General features: G+C 32.9%; 1 protein-coding gene across 6 annotated transcripts in view; it reads left to right on the top strand.

Moving 5' to 3' along the window:
* Positions 1–20,449, top strand: part of LOC145684078 (uncharacterized) — a 155,501-nt gene that overhangs the window by 70,208 nt on the left and 64,844 nt on the right. For 4 of the 6 annotated variants that reach the window (XM_081755946.1, XM_081755944.1, XM_081755942.1 and 1 more), the window contains exon 6: positions 6,164–6,247. The exons of the other annotated variants lie outside the window; for them this stretch is intronic. In XM_081755946.1, coding sequence (XP_081612072.1) covers positions 6,164–6,247 — 84 coding nt within the window. The remainder of the gene's footprint in view (positions 1–6,163; positions 6,248–20,449) is intronic. 6 annotated transcript variants of the gene reach the window in all.

Genomic DNA, 20,449 nt, shown 5'->3' with positions numbered 1-20,449 from the left:
AGGGTGGGGAGAGTTAAAAAAAGAATTGTAATGAAATATTAATTCTGACTGAAAGAAAAAAAAAATAATGCAGTATTTGAAAGCAAGATACAAAGGATCATATATTAAAATATGTTAAAATGATTTTAATGTAATGGGATTTACGAAAGAATATAGAAATTAAATTATAAACAAACATATATATTTGAAAACATGAAATATAGTTCAGGGTGGGGGAGTATTTCAGTTTCAAATTACACAGTAATGTAAATAAATATTGAAAATATAAGACAATCGTTACAAATACAATGGGGAAAAATAATATGAATTGAGAAAAATAATTTTTTAAGTGGGTAAACTTAATAAAAATAACTGGACTAGTCTCGAAAGGTACTTTTAAAAGCAGCAAAGAAAAAGCTAACATGTAACGCATGCATAAAAGCAATATGAAAATCAATGGCTATCTGAAATTAGGGGAAAATCAATTTAAAGTACAGTGAAAAGGACATGAACTTCAGTGGGTGCATATAAAAAACGATTTGTCTTATATCAAGAAGCTATAAAATAAAAAGAAATATGGGTAAGTTTCCAGAAGTTTTTAACTTCGAAATGGATTGGGAATTGAGGACACTCCTTGAATATGCACAATAATAATAGTTTTTTTTTTTTATTTATTTTTTAAGAAAATAAAATTCTCTTTTAGTATCTGGAAAGAGTAAATCACAGATTAATTTGTAATATATTTTAAAAAGATAAGCTTTGCACGCTTTAAATGCTTTGGAAATTAGTCGGATAAACTCTTATATGTAGATGCTAATTACAAGTTCCTCATGTCCATTGCAAGTAATGCATTCGATCAGGAAATTATAGAAAATATATTTTTGGAAACAGATTTCAATTCCGATATTGATTTAGTTCAAGAGCTTTTTACGATTTTTTAAAAAAAGCATCGAGTTTAACAATATATAGTGCTTTTTTAAAACTTTCTTCCTTTCGATTAACTTTCCTTTGTTCTTACAATGTGACTTGTTGGGGAAGGCAGTTCTATGATACATCGTACTTATTAAGATTTGCTATAAAGCAGATGTGTGTTCAAAGGAAATGGAAACAGCTCGTGTTCAAGCAATGTATTTCTTCCTCCATGTTGGCAGTTCTCTGTTTTGTATGTTAATTCGCTCACAATTTTTCCTTAGTTTAAGAAACACTGAGAATATCCATCTCGCTCCACTCGCTTTCCACCTTTTTTGAGTGGCGGGACACAACAGGCGTCTTTTAGTTGCAGAGTTATAGACATTCTCCCTTAACTTTTCTTAATAATGGTTGTTAACTTGCAAATAGGGGTGTGGGAAAAGGACTTCACTTATATATATATTCTCAAGATTATAGCTTTTGCATGATTGTACTAAACGTGGTTTAAAATTAACCCTTTATTTGGCTCTATTACTTAAGGCAACATTACTGTCCACTGCGTCATACGCACGAATAATTCCAGTGATTATTTCAGTGACATTATTACTTTTATACAATATTCAACACGTAAGTTCCGAATCACTTGTTTAGATATTTGTAATCTTCGTTAAGAGAAGCTTTATTTGCAGAGTTCGACGAATTTTTGTATGTTGTTTCTTGGTCTGTGGGACGAGCAGTATTGCTCACTAGCAATACATGATTAGCTATTTTAGGGCAGTATTGCCTGGAAATAAACCATATTGTATTTTGTATCCAAAATAATAAATAAATAAAAATAAAAATTACGAAATCGTGCTCAGGAAGGTGTGTTTCAACCATGAAAGCCATTGAAAACATTTTTACATGAATTTCTCAGTTCTTCGCCCGAATTCCGCAATTCTCGTAGGTTGACCATACCATATCAGGCGTATGTAGTGATGAAATAATACTCATCTGGTCAGTAGGCTTCATCGTTTTCTTCCATTATAGTTTGAAACTGGAACAATACTTGGTAGTTTTCAGATTTAATCTTGTCTTTGAAAATGCACTTGCAGCACATCATACAGCACAGTACACTGTAATGTAACATTCCTTGTGAAAGGCATACATAGCCATGAGTTTTTAAGCGTAGGGAGTACGATGGCCAAATGATAGAATGCTCTCTTCTAACGCTGTAGAAGTCCCTCTTTCAGTCATAGGTCACTTGAGTTTGTGGTGGACAAATCGTGCCTGTTGATTTTCTCGAGATATTCTCCTATGTCGTTTATGATATCTCCTTTAGCTCAAAGGACATAACCATGAGATATTAATTTAAAGAGTTCATTTCAGGGACTGAGGATGTTTCAATTACGTTACATTTTGCTTCGAGTTCTTAATGATGTACCTATAATTACTGTCTATAAAAAGTTGCTGAGCAAGGACTGTCGATATATATTTGTATGTGTGTGTTCGTCTGTCAGTTACCTGGTACCGTACTCATATTTCATACATGTGAACATCATATTATTCGAAATTTTATATCATTCCCAGTTTCAATAGAGGGATAAGTTTGGAGATGGTATATGTTCTTTTAACGCTGGATTCATATCAGAAAACCTTTTCTTAGCATTTTCGCTCTGTGACGGTCAATATTGAAACCGGAAGTAGTAGATTTTTGCCGCTTCCGGGACATTAGAGGGGTAAAACCGATATTGAATCTATTCTTGGAACATTAAAATTCATATTTAGAAAAACGTTTCCATTAGTGACCATTTTTGCACTGCTCAGATCATACTGCAATCGGAAATTGTAGTTGTTGGATTTCGGCCTGTGCTTTACAGCTAATTAAGACGGTGATGAGGAGATGGATAATAATAATGCAATGACGAAAATGGGAGGAAATCGTCCACCATATACGCATACGGCGTTTGATCACTACAAAATCCACTTGGCGGGACCTGGGATAGAACGAGGAACCCCACATGCCAGAGGTGAACGCTCTACCGCTGAACTGAGCACTGAAAAGTATCTATATCTGTGAAGTGACCGCATTTTTGGTATAAACGTAACACGACTTGGTGTACAAGCTCGTTGAAACTACTGACAAAATCACGTTTAGAAACGTAATATGCGTTGTGTGTGCAGATTGCTCCCGATTTCACTTGTTTTGTAATCTCTCTGGTCCAGACGTACGAATTGACTACAAAGGAATCGTGAAGATCATTTAATCATAGGGCCTTGGGTTAGACCTCATCACATATTTTCTTTTTTCAAATACTCCATCATGATTTGTGATCCATTAGTATTAACAACTGGATTATGCTCTATATATGGAATTTCGTGACTACTCCTATTGTGAATATCTTATAGTTAGTAATAACGTAGTGAGAGGTGCTTTAGTTTTTATTTAGTAGACTGTTACATGATTTTGTGGGGATTTCTGGTGAATTTGTTGTACATTTAGTTTGCTTTAATCTTTCTAACTTAATTCTTTCTTGCAGTAGTTTTGATTTATAGGCTGCATGCTATAAACTGTTATTCTCGATGCCTTCAGTGCTAGTTTAGTTGATAATTGTTGTGCATATTCAAAAGGGTGTGAAAAAAAAGAAAGAAGAAAATCAAATAACAGCAATAAAAGATAGTGATGTATGATTTCCAATCACAGGTTGAGATTTACCATTTGTTAATGGAGGAGGTGGGAGAGAGGCAATCAACCTTTTGCAGGGAGCAGACATAAACCGATGACTTGGCTCAACTTCCTATCTTCTGCCTTCTACAAGGGTATGTTGTGAAGAAAAGTCATAATTAAAGCAAACAAATAGGACATTTTCTAAAGTACAAGTCTCTGCTGCTATCATACTTATTCTGGCAGCTAGTGGAGCATATGTTATCTCTAAAAAAAAAAAAAAAAGAACTGTTGTATTGACGGACTTTACACTTCTTACATGTAGTGAGTGTTTAGAAAGAGAAAGAAGTGAATCAGATAAACATTATTATGTTATAGTTTAGTGTAATAGTGATATGTTAATCAGAGTTGTGATTTCTTTGTGAAGAGTCGATTGCTTAGTTTTTCAAGAATATCAAGATTGAAGATTGTACAGCAAGAATATTTGTGGAGCTGCTTACAATGAATGGATCCAGGAATCAAGAGGATTTAGTTAGCACCGAAGAAAATTCACGTTGATGTGTGTATGCATTTCAATTCTGTGGTTTTACAGTGATTATAATATGTTTTACACAAGTGCCAGCGCGAAGTAAGTACAGTATGTTTTAAATTTATCAGGAGCAAATGCGTTCATTATGGGAACGAAATAATTGTAAGTGAATTTGCTGATCAAGAAAGTTAAAATTTCAGACCACAGTGTTATAATTAGTAATGCCAATGCGTATAGATAAAACTACAGTACTACTTCTAGAAGGGTTGAAAAAATGTATCATTCTTCAGGCACTTAAAAGGAATGTATCATTAATCGACATTACCAAAGGAGCAAGGTAATTTTCACAGGAAATAGAGGAACAACATCGCTGCTTGAAGCAGTACTCCAAAACAACTCCAATGTTCAATAACACAGTATTTAAAAAGCAAGATCACTTGTAAGTACTTTCAAAGGAGCAAAACCATTGGATGTAGATCAATCACATTTTGAAGGATACAGTATTACTGGAATACTAGATTGGAAACAAGCATTTAGATATTACCTATTTTTATGTGAAGGAACGCAATAAGGAAGGAAGAAAGAAATAATTGAATGTTTTAACTCTAATACGAAAAATGTAATTCAGAAATATTTAAGAGCAAGAGATGTTAGCACACATCTTCGGAAACACATGGTTGCCGAAATGTTCTTTATTATATATATCTTATTTACAAATTAACAACGCAAACAAAACGCACTAAAATCAGGAAGAACAGCTATAATATTTATATTTGTATATATCTGAGTACCAAGTGACAAACAGCTTTGAAATAAAAGTTCTTGAAAGTACCTTCGGAGAAGAATTGTTGTGGCAGAACAGTTCTAACATAAATTTATTTGAGTAACATTTTCTACAAATTTGTACTAAGCGCAATTTTGTGGAAGTGAACACTATTTGTTGGAAAGCTGAGGAAATGAACTCTGCTTCATGGAAACTTTTGAAGTATTGTATGGTAGGAACGAAATGCGGATGTGGTTAATTGCAATATACAAAATGCAAGGAAGAAATTAAGAAATTCATAAAGTATTACAGTGAAGACAAGAAAGCCAGCCCTGCAAAATTCACAATTTATTGTGCATAAAGAAATAATAGAGGGAATACAATTTAAAGATATGTTTACGGTTGTTAATTGGTAACTATAAAACACAGAATCAGAATTGCTGTATTTATGAGTAAGATACCGTAACAGCATATAATAATAGTACAAGAAAAAATCTATATTTAAACTCTTTCAAATGTCAAATTTGCATATCTTGTGTGGAGCTTTAAGGAGAAAATAAAATTTTTGTAACATCAGCAAGCACGGAAACATTATCTGTAATGGATGTGGGAAGAAAGAAAAAACAATCGAGAAAATTGACAGCATTGAGGAACAAACAAAGTGGCAAAAATGAAGAGCTGTTTTACTTTATTTAGAACATCCAAGGAAGCTTTTGAAGATAATAAGTGGGCCAAGTCAAACCTTCAGGACAAAATTATATTTAATTGTATCTTGATTGCTTACTTGAAAATGGAACATTAACATTGTCAAATAGAATAATAATAATATTGACTATTTTTTTGTGATCGCGTAACGAAATCAAACACGGGGACATGCATTAAAAACTGCAAGAGGGTATACTGACTAAACAAAAATCACCACTTGGGCGCGTTCTGTAGGACTAAATGAACAAATGAACGATTGTTAAAAGCAAATCATGTTCTGTCAACTTGCTGGGAAAAACTTGAATATATAGTATTATAATATATATGGAAATAGTTGATAACATTAGCCGTTGATATTTGTTTTAATTCTTCCGTTGAGAAGTACACTGGATAATGAGCTAGTAGCTCTTATCAACATAATAGCAGTCATGCCAATTTAACAGATTATTAATTATTAGAATGAATGAAGAGGACAAAATAACAATGAAATAATAAAATCATTTTTACTTTTAAGTTTAGTACATAGTTGTAGCGGAGAAAGATAAGAGAAATTAAAAAAATAAATCAATAAAAAATGAAGTTTCTAGGTGTGTTGGAGCATATCTAAATACATTATTACTACTACTATCTTCAGACAAAGAAGAGGCTAGTTTTCGAGGAAGGAGATATAGAGGAAACTTGGCTACAAGGGATTCATACTCCCAAAATTCTTACAAAGGTACTTGAAGCACGAGAATGTCACATTTTATTTATGTGGTTTCGTTCTGAAGGAAACATTTCATTCTGAAGTAAAGCAAATATATAAAAATTGAATACACGTATGTAATGTTATTATTTAGAAAGCATGTTTTTTAAAAACTCAGAAAAGAATGTTTACCTTTCAGACAGGAATCACAAAATAAAAATTACATTTAATTAGCTATACTCTTTATTTGGGATGAAAACTCTCTACATGCGGAGAAATTCATTAGTGAGTGTTGGTTCTGGAAAATTTTCTTAATGCCATCCGAACTACTTAACGACGAGTGGAGTCTCATCAGTAGATTTATTTTTTTAAGATAAAGGTTTATTTGTAGAAAGAAGAAAATATCCTATACCTAGACTAATTTCAGTTTGGATTTCGTCTTGTGAAAAATAATTTCTGTGGGTTATAGTTTTGAGTATCACAGTTGTGTAACTGCCATTTTTTTTCCCCACTTACTGAAGACTAGACATGATGTAGACCAACTTTGCTGTATAAAGCGAGATTGAAGTAAAGTATACACAAGTGCTGAAACTTCTTGTATGGATGAATGTTATTTTTGATGGATGTATTTTATATAATATACCGAAAGTGGAAAGTATGTTACATTGCGCAGTATTTGTCAATACTCTTCTAAAGAAGATAAAAATCCGCATAGAAAATAAACTATCTTGTGTAGAGAAAATGGATATCGGTAGCACTTCATTTCAGTTTGTGAGAAAGAAGAGGAATTCATTAATTTGTGAAACTAAGAATGATACCAGACTTTTTAAAGATATATTGATGAAGGAGAAGGAATAATTCGTCCCTGGATACAGACACAGATGAACTCTCTGTAGAATATGATGCACTTAAAACAGGAAATACTTTCCAGGAGGTAATCGAAATGGATTTTTAAAAAATCAGTACGTTGTGTGGTTGGTTCCTTCGAAGAGAGAGAGAGTGAAAAGTTAATTTTATTAGCAAGTAAATAGAGATAATAATAGGAGAGTATTAAAATGCGTAATGAAATGTATTATCATTTATAAAACTATGAAAAAAGCTTTCTGTGACTTGAAAGAGGAATATTGATCTGTCGTAAGAAGAAGAAGAAGAAAAAAATTTAGTAACTTCGAAAGAAACTCGTTTTCAAGTTTCAGTTACGGATATAGTGAATTATGGGAATATGGCAAATTACAATGGAAAGATAGGAGTAACCTTACTTCCTAGAAAAAAAAAAAAAAATGTGAATATAATGAGACTAAATACAACTATTAATAAGCATGTAACACTTGATGAAATGGAATGTTGAAAGGACCATTGTTCAAATTACAAATTAGTTTTGTAAAATGTTATTACTTCCCATTATACTTGGACAGCAGAAAAGAAGTTAATCGACTCTCATTCATACGTGTAGATAATATAAAAATTACTCAACGTCCAACTTTATATTTCAAAAGGAGGAAAGAGAAGAAACATTGTCTGAATCTGAAACAGTTATTTAGGAAAATATATCAGTTGTACGATAATTACTTTTTCAATGTGAAGGATTGTGGCATCATTTCATAAAGCTATATGTCAAAATGTTCAAACATACTATATAAGAAGGATTAGCTCTTAGTCGCTCCGTGTAAATGGTAAAATGTCGCCTTCGTTTCAGACTGAATGTTCTGTAATAGTCCAATAATGAAAAATTGTTATACATGCGTCGTTGTTGAATTTTGTGTGTATGCTGTTGTTCTGGGAATGAATACTTGACGACTGACTGACTGCTTGATATTTGCAGTGTAAATGAGATTTTCAATTATTTATTCTCAAAAGACAAGGTAAACAAACCTGCTGAAAGTTTATCGCCGCAGGAACAGAAGAGGCCCGGCAGTAGATCAACAAGTCAGAATTGTTACTACCCATTTTCTAAAATCCGATTTCATGTATTCTCCTACTTTCCCAATTTATCCATAGTTCATATTTTTACCTGAAATATTTTGAGTTAACACACTGCGTGTATTGTTTATACAGACCTTTTCGTGTCCTACCCATCTTAAGTTTCTTGAAGAACCATATTTAACGGTGTATAAGAGCCACTTCTTTCCCTTGAGAATAAGTCCAGAATGCGTTCCCTTGAGAATGCGTCTTTCACATCGGTACAGTGATTTCGATAATTTTAGTTTCAATAAGTATTCTCAATTTTGTGTTATGTGATATTTTCCTTGTTTCCTAACGGTGTGCAGCAGCATTCCAGCTATGTACAATTCAGTGACCCGTAAATATAGTCAGGTTACAATCGCTTTATATACCGTTTCATAATATGTATATTTTTCTCTGGATGTATGTGTGTCATTGACATTCGCAAACTCGTGTGCCATGTTTCTTGCTAAAATATCATTAACATGAAGCTCTGTGTTAAGATACTTTCTCTGGTTTCCCATCATATTCAGTTACACCGTAATATTTTCCTTCTAAATATATATTCTCGTATTTAAATCAATATTGTAATGCTTCACTATTAAAGAAAATGTATAACCTAAGAATACGTGACTATTTTTAATTAGAGAAGTTAATAGTAATGAAAGCGATGAAATGTCTAATTTGACGTATTTCAATTATGCCGCCTAGGCTCAGGAAGAAAGATAATTAATAAAAGTGCATGATAATGGAATAATTAATGGATTGAAAGTGGGGAAAAAACAATAAAACCCCCGAGAAAACCCAGAAACACAATGTTGTTCACCGTTAACTCTCATAGCCTGGGATCGAACCAGGGGCCACTCGCATCGAAGGTGGGTACTTTGCCACTGTGTCCTCAACTTGATGATAAAAATATAGGAATAGTATCAATCTGTTAGCTTGCAGTGAGAGAGCGAGCTTTGATCGTGTTTGTTTTTATGGTAATCCATTTTTGGGTAATTCGGTTTCTTTTACTATTGTTGTTTCGTCAACTACCATTCACTTGAATTTCGCGTCAACATAATTAATAAATTAAAAAAAAAAATAAATAAAAATCAGCAGCATTCAAAATGTTACCGTTATTCTACTTAGAACGTGAGGGATTAGGCGTAACTTACAACTGAGTACGTCAGCTTTATGCTTAATTTCGTATTCTCATAAAAGGTAGAAATAAAATCACAGCGAAATATAATTTTGCCTTATATGGCTTTTGCTTGTGTTACATTCGTGTAGTTTTTTTTTTTTTTATTTGTTTGTTTGTTTGTTGACAGGACTATGACTTTGATATTTATCCTACTCGAAAACTAGCCATGCATAATTTTAACATTCAGAGTGGGAAGTTGTAAGACGAATGGAAAATGACTTTCCTCGTTTTTGTCGTACTTCTAGAGTGCTGCTAAACATTGCAGAAGTGGTTTGTCAGCAGCTCTCGAGTTGTACGATATTAATATATTGAAGTAATTTAAGAAGTCAGCGATCTAGTCGTAAAACTGCAAGAAACTGTGAAATATTTCGTGTAGGAATCCAAATTCCAAAATTATAACACAGTTTGTTGGACGCCATAGCGATAACAAAGGCCAGTGTGTTAGTAGCTTTTAAGTTGTTAGCAGTAATACCGAGTATTCCTTACCTAATAAAGTATCCAGTTCCTCCTACCTTTCCATACCTTACCAGTTTGTTCTTGTAAGTCCAAGGATCACCGGCGAGCAGTACTTGAAGTACATAGGATGTGATTAAGCTATTTATGATAGCACAGAAGAGTTGTCTATATCTAGTAGATCTCAATGAAAGCCTGATTAGAACATAGACAAGGAGGGAGAAAAACAGCTTGAAGGAAGATATTTGAAAAAAAAAAAAAAGAAGAAAATAAAGAAAATAACTTTTCCTATTGATGTGTAAAAGTGAAGCACGAAAATCGCTCAATACAAGTTTCACTAGATGTGTACCACTGATATTTTTAAAGATATTTGTTTAGACTATAACATTAGAACTAGAAAGAAAATTGGACTAACATTTTTTGTAGCACAAATCTTTTTTACTGGAAATTAAACCAGTAAGTAAACGTACCAAATTGTGAAGTTTGATGTTTCTACTTCATAAAATGGTCTTTGTGCGAAATTATCACAAGTTGGAAGCAGTCAGAGGAGCATATTTACTATTGTATACCACAACAAACCGCTCGAAGTAGATATAAATATTTCAGTGCTAATTTAAAGTAATTGAATTATTGATAATATGAGTGCAGCGAGTAAGAAGAAGACATACAACGTGACATGAAGTTTCAGATTGGTACTCTTGAAAGTAGAATTGCCATGATAGTAGAACCACACATATTATCTAATATAAAGAACTAGAAGTAAGAAAAAATTAAGTATTTGTTACCTTGACCCAAAACAGTAGCTCCGTCAACTGTACAGTGATTTAGTCTGAATCTTAACAATGCGTGTGAAAACTTAACACTAGGTAGAACTTCTAATGGTTAAAAGCCGAATTTTTAAACTTTTACCAGGCTACTGTGAAACAATGATAAATTATGCATTATGCATACATACATTAAAATAACCCATATTCACATTCATGTGTAATATTAATTTTAGTTTAAGTACAGTTTAATATTTATGGACTGTGAGTGAAGTTAATATATAATATGACCTGCATAGAACCTTATTTGTTACGGGAATAGTTTGGTAGTGAAAGCTGTGAGGTAGGTAAACATTCTAGCTTATTATGATAAAAGAGTGTTTTAATTCAAGACATGTCATTTTCGTACGTATTATATACATGTCATTTTCGTACGTATTATATACAACTACAAAATACACACATACAAAAATGTACTTGCATATTAAACACGAATTGTAAATCAAAGTGAAGAGACGCACGCAGTGCTTTGAGCAAATCAGTTAAAGAAAATGTTCTGAATTTTAGAGATAATGTCCTTTCTGCTACCAGAAAAACGCAAGTTCATTTTATTAATATTTATATTGAGAAATTATACCGTAATATTGTAAAACAACATATATTATTTGCAAATAGAGTAATTGTAAAATAGTACGGCGAGTATGTATGTGTGAGTATGTAATAACAAAAAATCATACGAAAGCGAAAACTGGATGTTGAATGCCTTAAGCGTCTTGTATGTATTCAATCAAGAAGGTCTGCATTACTCAAAACTTCATCAGAAGAATGGATTTTTTTTTTTGATTGATTAAGCCAAAGTGAGCAATAGTAAAATATATATGGAGACGAAGTTGTTCTTAACATTATTTCTGGAAATACGTGTTACAGTGTGTGGAAAAGGACGTTCATAAATTAATCAGCATAATTAAATGATACATTGTTATAAAAAATGTTTCTGAAACAGTTTGATTTTTGCAGCAAGGTAATTGACATTATAATGTTTTTCTTTTTCTTTTCTTGGCTATTTTCCAGTTTATGCTTGTGTACGTTTGTGAAATAGATCTTGGAGAGTAATCAGTACGAATATTTATTAACATATTAGGACTTGCTAATATCAAAAGATAATTAAGACAGATGGTATTAATACATGGAAATCCATAGGAATTTAGCAGTTAAATTTAAAAAAATAAATAAATAAATAAAAAATAAAAATAAATGCGTAGATAAATGAAGTATGAAGAATCCTATTCGGATTATATTTTAATTAATTGTGTTTTCGTTCAACAATCACAGATAACCATGCAGAAATCAAGAACTGATTTATAGTAACGCGCTTTATTCTTGATGAAGGGAGAACTTAAATCTGTAAAGTTGTATGAAGAAGGCTCGAAATCACTTCAACTGGAAAGTTGAAATATATCGGAAAAAAAAAAAAAAATCCAAATAAAAAAATGAAAAAAAAACAGTAAAATATTAAAAGCTTGTATCTTGAGGCAGTAAGTATAGCTTGAGTTCATTGCTAGAGAAGTCCAACGGTTCATTGCTGCAGAAACAAAAGCTTTTCATTTGATTCTTTCCTATATCGAAACTCCTACTTCCAAAAATTTGAACGAAACTGTAAACTTCATATAACAACTGTTCTAACAGTAGGAATAAGTTTTGTCATGCAGTGATATGAAACGTGTAAAAGTTTGGACAATATAATTACGATTCATTCATAAAAGATTAAAATCTAACAATGTTATTGATGATTGTACAAGACCTGATATCCCATTTGCCATAATTGTAACAGTATGAAACGAAATAATGTCCAGTATGAAGTGCATATCAGGAAGATTAATGTGTGATGTTTTTAACGTAAACGAGCAAGTACATAAGGAGAAAGAAAACCAACATGAATTCATCGTATTTCATTAATATAAAAATTACTAATTAATATACAAGGAGTTGCGTAATCTTGGTGTCTTCGTAATTTCTTACGGTCATTTTTTGTGAATGCAGGAAAGATATATGCACAAGCTATTAATAGTCTATGAATTGGACTTTTATGTAATAATTAGACAGAACACCGGAAAATCAATTACTAGTTACACATATTTAAGTGTTTGGATTTTATTCTCATAACGATAAAAGTAATAATGTAATGCACATGCCAATACTTTTAACACTCGGTGTCTTTTGTAATGGAATATTGACATCAGCGGACGTGAAAGAAGGTTTTGTGAAGAATGAAGCAGCACTTTGTGTCATGTGATACATTTATACAGTCCAGCATGAAATTTGCGATTTTGTATCGCGAGCGAAAGTTGCTTAGGAAGTGAGAAGGATTATCTGTTACCAATTATGGATTTTTAAATACCACAATTTGTTACGGAATACTTACTTACAAATTTTATGTGCTGTAGGAAATAAACCTCCTTTTCTTATATAAAGGCTTGAAATGTAAAATTCGTAATTATCACGATGATTTGGAAATTCCACACTTCTTGATGAAGAGCCTCAGATAAAAATCAATGAGAAAATAGATATAAAAGAAATTTCTCTGAAGAATTCTTGGAAACGGATGTGGGAATAACACAAAATAATGATTTATATTCTGTAAAGAACCCTGCAAAATTTCGAATTCTTACTGAAATAGTTCCTTGTATCCGGGAACTTGACCTCTGATCGATAATATATACACACATTGTTACAAAACCATAAAATAGTTTTTCGTTTGGAACCTTCGACAAATTATACAAAAAACCAAGGTTGAACATGGTGTGCGAAATGGAGGAAAAATACGACTGTAGATTGTTAACGATGTATACAGTCTTCTTGAAGATGCGGAAGTACTTTGTACTTAGAGATTCTGAGTTTTGTTGTGTATGTGTATGTATATGTATGCTTCTTTATTTAGGTGCAGTCTCATTGGATTAGTTAATTGTTATAGACAATTTCTGATTAATTCTTTTGTCAAATTTCCAATTTTCCTTAGTTTATGTAGATATATTTGCTCGTAAGTTAAACGTCTGTATAGATCAGGTAGGTGATAATGTGCTTTTACATTAAATTCATGTGATGAACATCGTATTAAGTTCTTCTTATTCTGGGTGTTAATATTGAATAAATTTCTTGGTTATAATATTGAGCACGATAATATATAACGAAAGTAATAAATAGTGAAATGTCAGAAGCACAATGTTCCTTCTAAAACAGATACCACGATACGTGGACAGTATGATTTCAAACGTATGAAGAATTTAACCGAACAGTTTTACTAGCAACATAAAACTTTCATCAAATACTTATAGAGATTAACAAAATTAACATTCTAATTGGAAATTATAACAATATAGTGAGATAAAAGAAATTACTGTAGTTATGCAGATGGACTACGAAAATAAAAGGAATAAAAAGAGAGATAATATGGCACAAAATATAACAAGAATTTTAGGGAAAAAATGGATGAAAAGATTGCGATCTTGGCCAATAATTAATTTTACACTACGCAGAAAAGAATTTTAAAAATTATTTTTTAAAAAAGGATTACGATCTTGGCCAATAATTAGTTTTTGGGTCAAGGGTCACAAAATTTTTGAACGGCCCCTAAATCAAGTTTTCGTATTTGGTACGGAATAAGCACACCATACTGAATTAAGTGATAGTTTGGGTTTGGCTACACTATATGTAGTTTTTCAGAAATAAGGCCTACAAGAAAATTTTTGATTGAAATATATTGGATCTTTTGATTCAAAAAGAGAGACAATTTCCTTTTTTTTTCTTTTTTTCTTTCTTTCTTTCTTTCTTCAGATACTTGCCATGAGAATGAAAAATGATGACATATTGTTAAAAGTATTGTCTGGATTAGGATGAATTAACATACGTATTCTTAAAAAAAAATAGTATGAATGAAAAGCACTGAGTGCGTTCTTTAACTAACATTATTTTAATATTTTATTATTTACTTGTTTATTTAATTATTTTGAAGATAATCATCATATTTCCAGTTCAAGGGACCATTAAAATATTTCCCCCTCAAATCATTTTTATTATTGTCAAACAAGTACTTTACATTGTTTTTATCTTATGAAATTACTGTAAATTGTCGGTGATAAACATATTTGCTACAGTTGAAGATATTTACGATAAACCTGCACTGAATATTTTAGAATTTCTTTCTGCAGCCAGCGACTGATTAGTAATTCTTTAAAGACGAAGGCAGCGCAACCGTAAGTAGAAGTTAACGCTCTTTATTGTAAGTTATAATTAACCAGAAGCTTGATTTTTGGGTAAAAGTAGTGCAAAAATGTTCTGAATAGTTAAGACAGACAGAAATTGGATTGATTAAATGTTCATTTCTTCAAGAAAGACATTTTGTTTGCTTGTAAAAAAACTGGAAAATGTAATGTAACATTGAAAATTTCTGTGTGTAGCAAATAACCGAAGAGAGATATTCTAGATCAGTGAAAGCTTTTGTCACATGAAGAAAATCTGCTATTGGAATTAACTCTTGTTTTAGGTCCGGCGAAATAATTGTCAATGAATTGGACCTTGGAAATTTAAAAATTTAATAGGATATTATCCACGTCTTGACTATCTTTTTTTAATAATATCAGTGCTGATAATTTAATTTAGTTGTTACTGTCCATTACTTCTTTCAAATAATTAATATTTTTCTGACCAAAGAATGTGCTACTGTATTAAATTAAAATAAGTCGTAAGAGTTCAAATAACGTACGGTTATCTTCATCAGACGTTAGATTTAATAAATTGAATAAATACAAATTTAACGTCTGCTGAAGATAACGGTTACGACTTATTTTAATTTAATAAAGAAGTACATACTCTGGTCAGAAAAATATTTAAGTAATAATTCCAGAATCAAGATGGATGGAGTTACTTCTTTCAAGTGTATTATAATTAGTAAGTGTTACTCAGTGCCGATAAATTAAGTTATTTTATTGTGTTCTTGCAGTAAAAATCGTTACTTTACTACTTTCGTAACTTAATTCCAATTTCCTGACTCGTTCAACATACTGTTCTTAGTAGTCAGTGGGTTTTCCTCGATATCTTTATAATACTATCTTCGTTCCTACCCTTCCAGTATAAAGTAACCTTCATAATTTGACCATTTGAATACCCACAGAACCGCCTGTCTATAATTCTTGTGCTTCCGGAAAATAACAATAGAAAAGTACATGAAATTTGCTGGGTACAATAGTATGGCGAAACCAGAAATAAATTCCGTATCTTTGAAACCTCACTAGCTATTCTTGTGCTAATAACTACTTCAACAGCATATATCTTAAAAAGAACAGTGCTATCTTATGCCTGGTTAATATATGTGTGTGATTGGAACAATGGAATCCGAAAACAATGAAAAATTACTTAACCAGAAATTGAGAAATCTGTAATAACATAAATAAGTAAATAACAATAAAGAAAGCATTGTAAGGAAGCTTTCGCTAAACGGTTCGCTTCATCAAAGGGTCAATAACAAGGAAAATATAGAAACGAGCAATAACTGAGAAACGTACTGAGCGGAGCCATGACACCATCCAGAGTTAGGTGATAGCGTTGCCAGGTTGAAAGTGAACAGTATTTAGAAGAGGAAAATAAAACTGACAGAACAGTAATGGTGCAGGGGAAAAAACTGAAATAATTCGTGAAAAGAGAAAAATGTATAAAGCACTCAGATTAAGGATTATGATGAAAAATGTAAAGTATTAACAATATTAATCAAGAATCATAAAAAAATAATGCAAAATGAAATCTGCAGAAAGTCGTGAAAAACATTAAAATCACAGATGAAAGTAAAAATAAAATATTCGAGAAATGAAGTGTGCTTGTTGTAGACGGTTAATATTGGGGATGTGGCTCACGGATAGGGTTGTGTTGTTCCATATTTCTCTGAGGGATATGGAAGAGTATAGGGAGATGGTTTTTGTAATACTAATTGTGTCGTCAGGCGTTCTGTTGTAATGGGCTGTCTCGTAAAAGAACATAAACTTTGCAGAAACGTCGGCATTTGTTAATGTCGATCGAAAGCGGAGAGGTAATGCATGCGCTTAAAGGTGTAGGTTTAAAGAACTGTAACGACTGATCTATCTACTTATATATATATATAAATGAAAGTGCCTATGTGACGTCATACCTCTTCAACCACCCGACTGATCTCGATCAGATTTTCAACATAGATGACGTTCGGGCCTGGGATGGTTTTTATCATTTGACTTTGACGGTACAACTTACGAGAGGGGGAGGGGGTAGATATATAAAAATAAATACAAATAAAAGTGACTGCATTTTGACTTCATACTTCCTGAACCATACTGTTGAACTGAAAGTGAGTCTAGTTTTGGAAGATAAAAGAGATGCATTTGCTGGCAAGAGTGCAAATGAAATAATAGTAATAATGTGGGTATATAGTGAGAATCGTTTCAAGGTTAGGATTGTGGTTCGCGTGTCTTCCTGTCTTTTCGAGATTGGAAGAATCTGGAGAAAGAAGTTTGAGAATACTTCACATGGAAGGAATTGTCGAAGGTTTTCGTGGCTGGTGTTCTGGGACAGGTAGGTGGAAATCTTGAATGATGCTCGAGTATCAAATATTATCAATACCAATCGAAAAGGAAGTTCGTTTCGTCAACATTGAAGGTTAGACAGTAGGTGTATTCAATGGTAAATGTTAGGAGAATCACGAGTACTACAAGCTGTATGATGGAATGTTGGGAAAGGAGAAAAATTAGACTGTCACTGGTGGCTTTGACTGTCTCTCGAAAATGAAATAAGCTATCGCGAAACCGAACTTCGATTCGAGATCAGCATCCGTGGTTTATTCCAGTATTTTTAGTATCATGACTTATTTTCTAGTGGTGTCACTTTTTTTTTTGGGGGGGGGGAGGTTTTGACTACATAAAACTGCAGTCAGGATTAATGTGCACTTGTTAGGTGTCGCTTAAACTGCACTTTCTACTAAGTAGTCATAAACAGAAAGGCTCAAATTTACGTGAATTTTAACCTGTTTTTTCAGTAACATCTAACCTATGAAATATTTGACCGTGTGGTGACAAACTCTGGTGGATTCATATGAAACGAATTCGCTTAGAAAGGAAACTTCAGAAGTTGAGAAAATTATAGAAGTTACAAGTGTTAAAGGAATACTGTATTTAAAATGTGTTTAAGTATACTTGACGGCTGTTTTCACAAAATATCTCGTAACTGCAAATGGAAGGCTAGAAAACAGAATGAAACAAATGCTATTCCTTACTGATTTTTTTTTCTTCAATATTCCATGAAAATGACATGGAACTTCGTTATGAAGGTCGACATTTAATTGTATGAAAGAAAAAGTATGATTCATGTGATCCGTAAAGCATTTTTGTTTATAGTATACAAATATTTTAGGGCCTTCCCGCTGGTCTACTTGTTATACTTGTTAGCACGCCTGGTGTACGTGGTTCTGAGTTCGATTCCTGGTGGAACATACTACGGTAATTCAGATTTTATGTTAAACTGTACATTTCATATAGCCTTTAGTGCTAAAAATGAACTAAACTTTAAACCTATGCAAGTTTTAAAAAGGAAAGATCACACCGACATTTGTGCATGTAATTGCGAAAGGTGTTCAGTATGCTCTAATACTCACCAAGAAAACTAAATATAACAGAATTGAAAATGTGGTTATTTTTTTAACGTCTACTTTTCTGTGCATTCCGTCCATCGCCGCTCCAAAATTTTTACACCCTGTCGGAAGATGTTCTTTTGCTCCAGAAACTATGCATTCACCGTCATCCCCGAGAAACCTTCATTCGGAGATGCTTCAAATATGGAAACAAGTGGAGGTCCCTTGGGGCTAGGTCAAGCTAATGGGAGGAGGGTGAGCCACCAATTCAGATCCTACTGTATGAATTGGAGCCATGGCAACATCGAACTTGTGGATGGGAGCATTGTGGTGCTGTAGCAGCACTCCACGTGTCTAACATTTCTCGTCTCTTGCTTTTTATTACAGTTCGCAATTTTAGCATTAGTCATTATAATACTGGTCCGTAATTGTGGTTCTGTTCCAGATAACTCAGTAGCAGTATCCCTTTGACATCCCGGAATACAGTTGCCGTAATTGTTTTGGCTGACGGTTGAACACGAATTTTCTGCTAGGTTGGGGAGCTTCCATTGCATCGAGCTTTGTTTCGTCCACTGTCACAAATTTGGTCGAAAAGTCCTCTGGATCTGCACGATACAGGTCTAAAAGGTTCTTGAACATGCCACCCTGCCTCTCTTCTGATCAGCATTCAGGTTTCGCTTGACCTATCGTGCCAAAACTTTCTTCATACACAAATGATTGGTTGAGATGTTACGAACTGTGCCGGTTGACAACCCTCTACTCTGTTAAATCCTTATATTGACTCGTCTGTCAGCTATAACCTTGTCAAGGATCTTCTCAGTGTTTACCTCGGGGTTACAGTTACCAGTGGCATACTTTCAGGGCATCTTTGCATGACTGCTTACCACAGCTGAACTCATGACATTTCGCAGCTGTGAGAAGTAATGGTTCAAATTCCCGTAGTATTTGAAGCAAGTTCTCATGAATTTCCTTGACTGTAGAGTTTTCAATTTCAAGTACTTGATGACTACATGAATCTCATTGTTTTTCATTTTCACCAAGTCCTTATAGATGCTCTGTTACTAATACCTGTAACGATAAAGCATCTCGCTTTCAACATAAAGCTGTTACAAGATGTCTGCTTTCTACACATGTTATAAGTATGATTTTACGTAAGGGAGAACGGAACATATTGAACGCTCCTTGTATTGTACTATAAATTCGGTAAGACTTCAAGAACTTAACAAACTAAATTGTCTCATTACGATCCATGAGAACAGATATCGATATAATGGTCAGTACTGCTAACAAAATGTTAAATTGTATTGAACAATTGTTATTCATGGAATCATTATTGATGCTTTAGTCGGTTTTGCAAAATGTACCAAATGGGTCAGGCAATTAATATCTGACATGTGTGCTCCATATGGAATTGAGTTGACTGCTCCTTTATTTTCAAGTGGAATGCTGAATTTAAATACGGCATTAAAAGGTTGGAAAGCAACTCGAGCGATAGACTACTGAGAAATTCCTGGACCAAAATAGCAAATACAAATGTTGCTTTGGAAGATTGTTGAGTGGCGTATGCAAGTAGGTAGTTCCTTGACAATCGATCAAAATGTAATATTTGTTTCAGATCTTAGATTTTGTACATCGATTTGTAGTCCATCAAAATAAATTTAGCTACATTAATATAATTACAGATTATAGCCTACAGCAATTAAAATGTGAGACCATAGATTGTGAAATCTATACTGGAAACATTATAGTTTTAAAAAGGAAATAAATAAAGTAAGTTTTTCGTAATAAATTATATTTCGTCTTCATTTAATTGCTTGCTCATTACTCATTGGCGCTACGGCGCGATGTGAACTTAGTCTCCTTAACAAGCAGCATCCACTTCTTATCACTGACGATCGTCTTCCATCCCTTTACCTTTATCTCGTCTATATCGTCCATCCGCCTCTTCTTCGGTCTTCCCATTCGTCTACTGTAGGATAGTTTTTTTTCTCTCTGAACATTCTTTTTGATATTGTTGAGTCATTCATTCTTTGTACATAGCCCAACCATCATTGTAAGTTTGTTATCGGCAATAGGACACCCAAAACTTTCGGAGGAGTTTAAAAATAATTATGGAAAGAATTATACAACTTCGCAGAATAAAAATCATCCATCATCAAAACTATGTATTTTTTCTCATGCTGCCAGTACCTCATTTGGCAGATTTTCAACTTCCGTAAGAAGCACCCACCATTTTGCTGTAACCTTCA

This window comes from Thermobia domestica, chromosome 4 (genome assembly GCF_964235325.1).
Source record: "Thermobia domestica chromosome 4, izTheDome1.hap1.1, whole genome shotgun sequence".
NCBI lineage: Eukaryota > Metazoa > Arthropoda > Insecta > Zygentoma > Lepismatidae > Thermobia > Thermobia domestica.
Note: the sequence above shows the minus strand (reverse complement) of the source record. Positions and strands in the feature narration are given on the sequence as shown.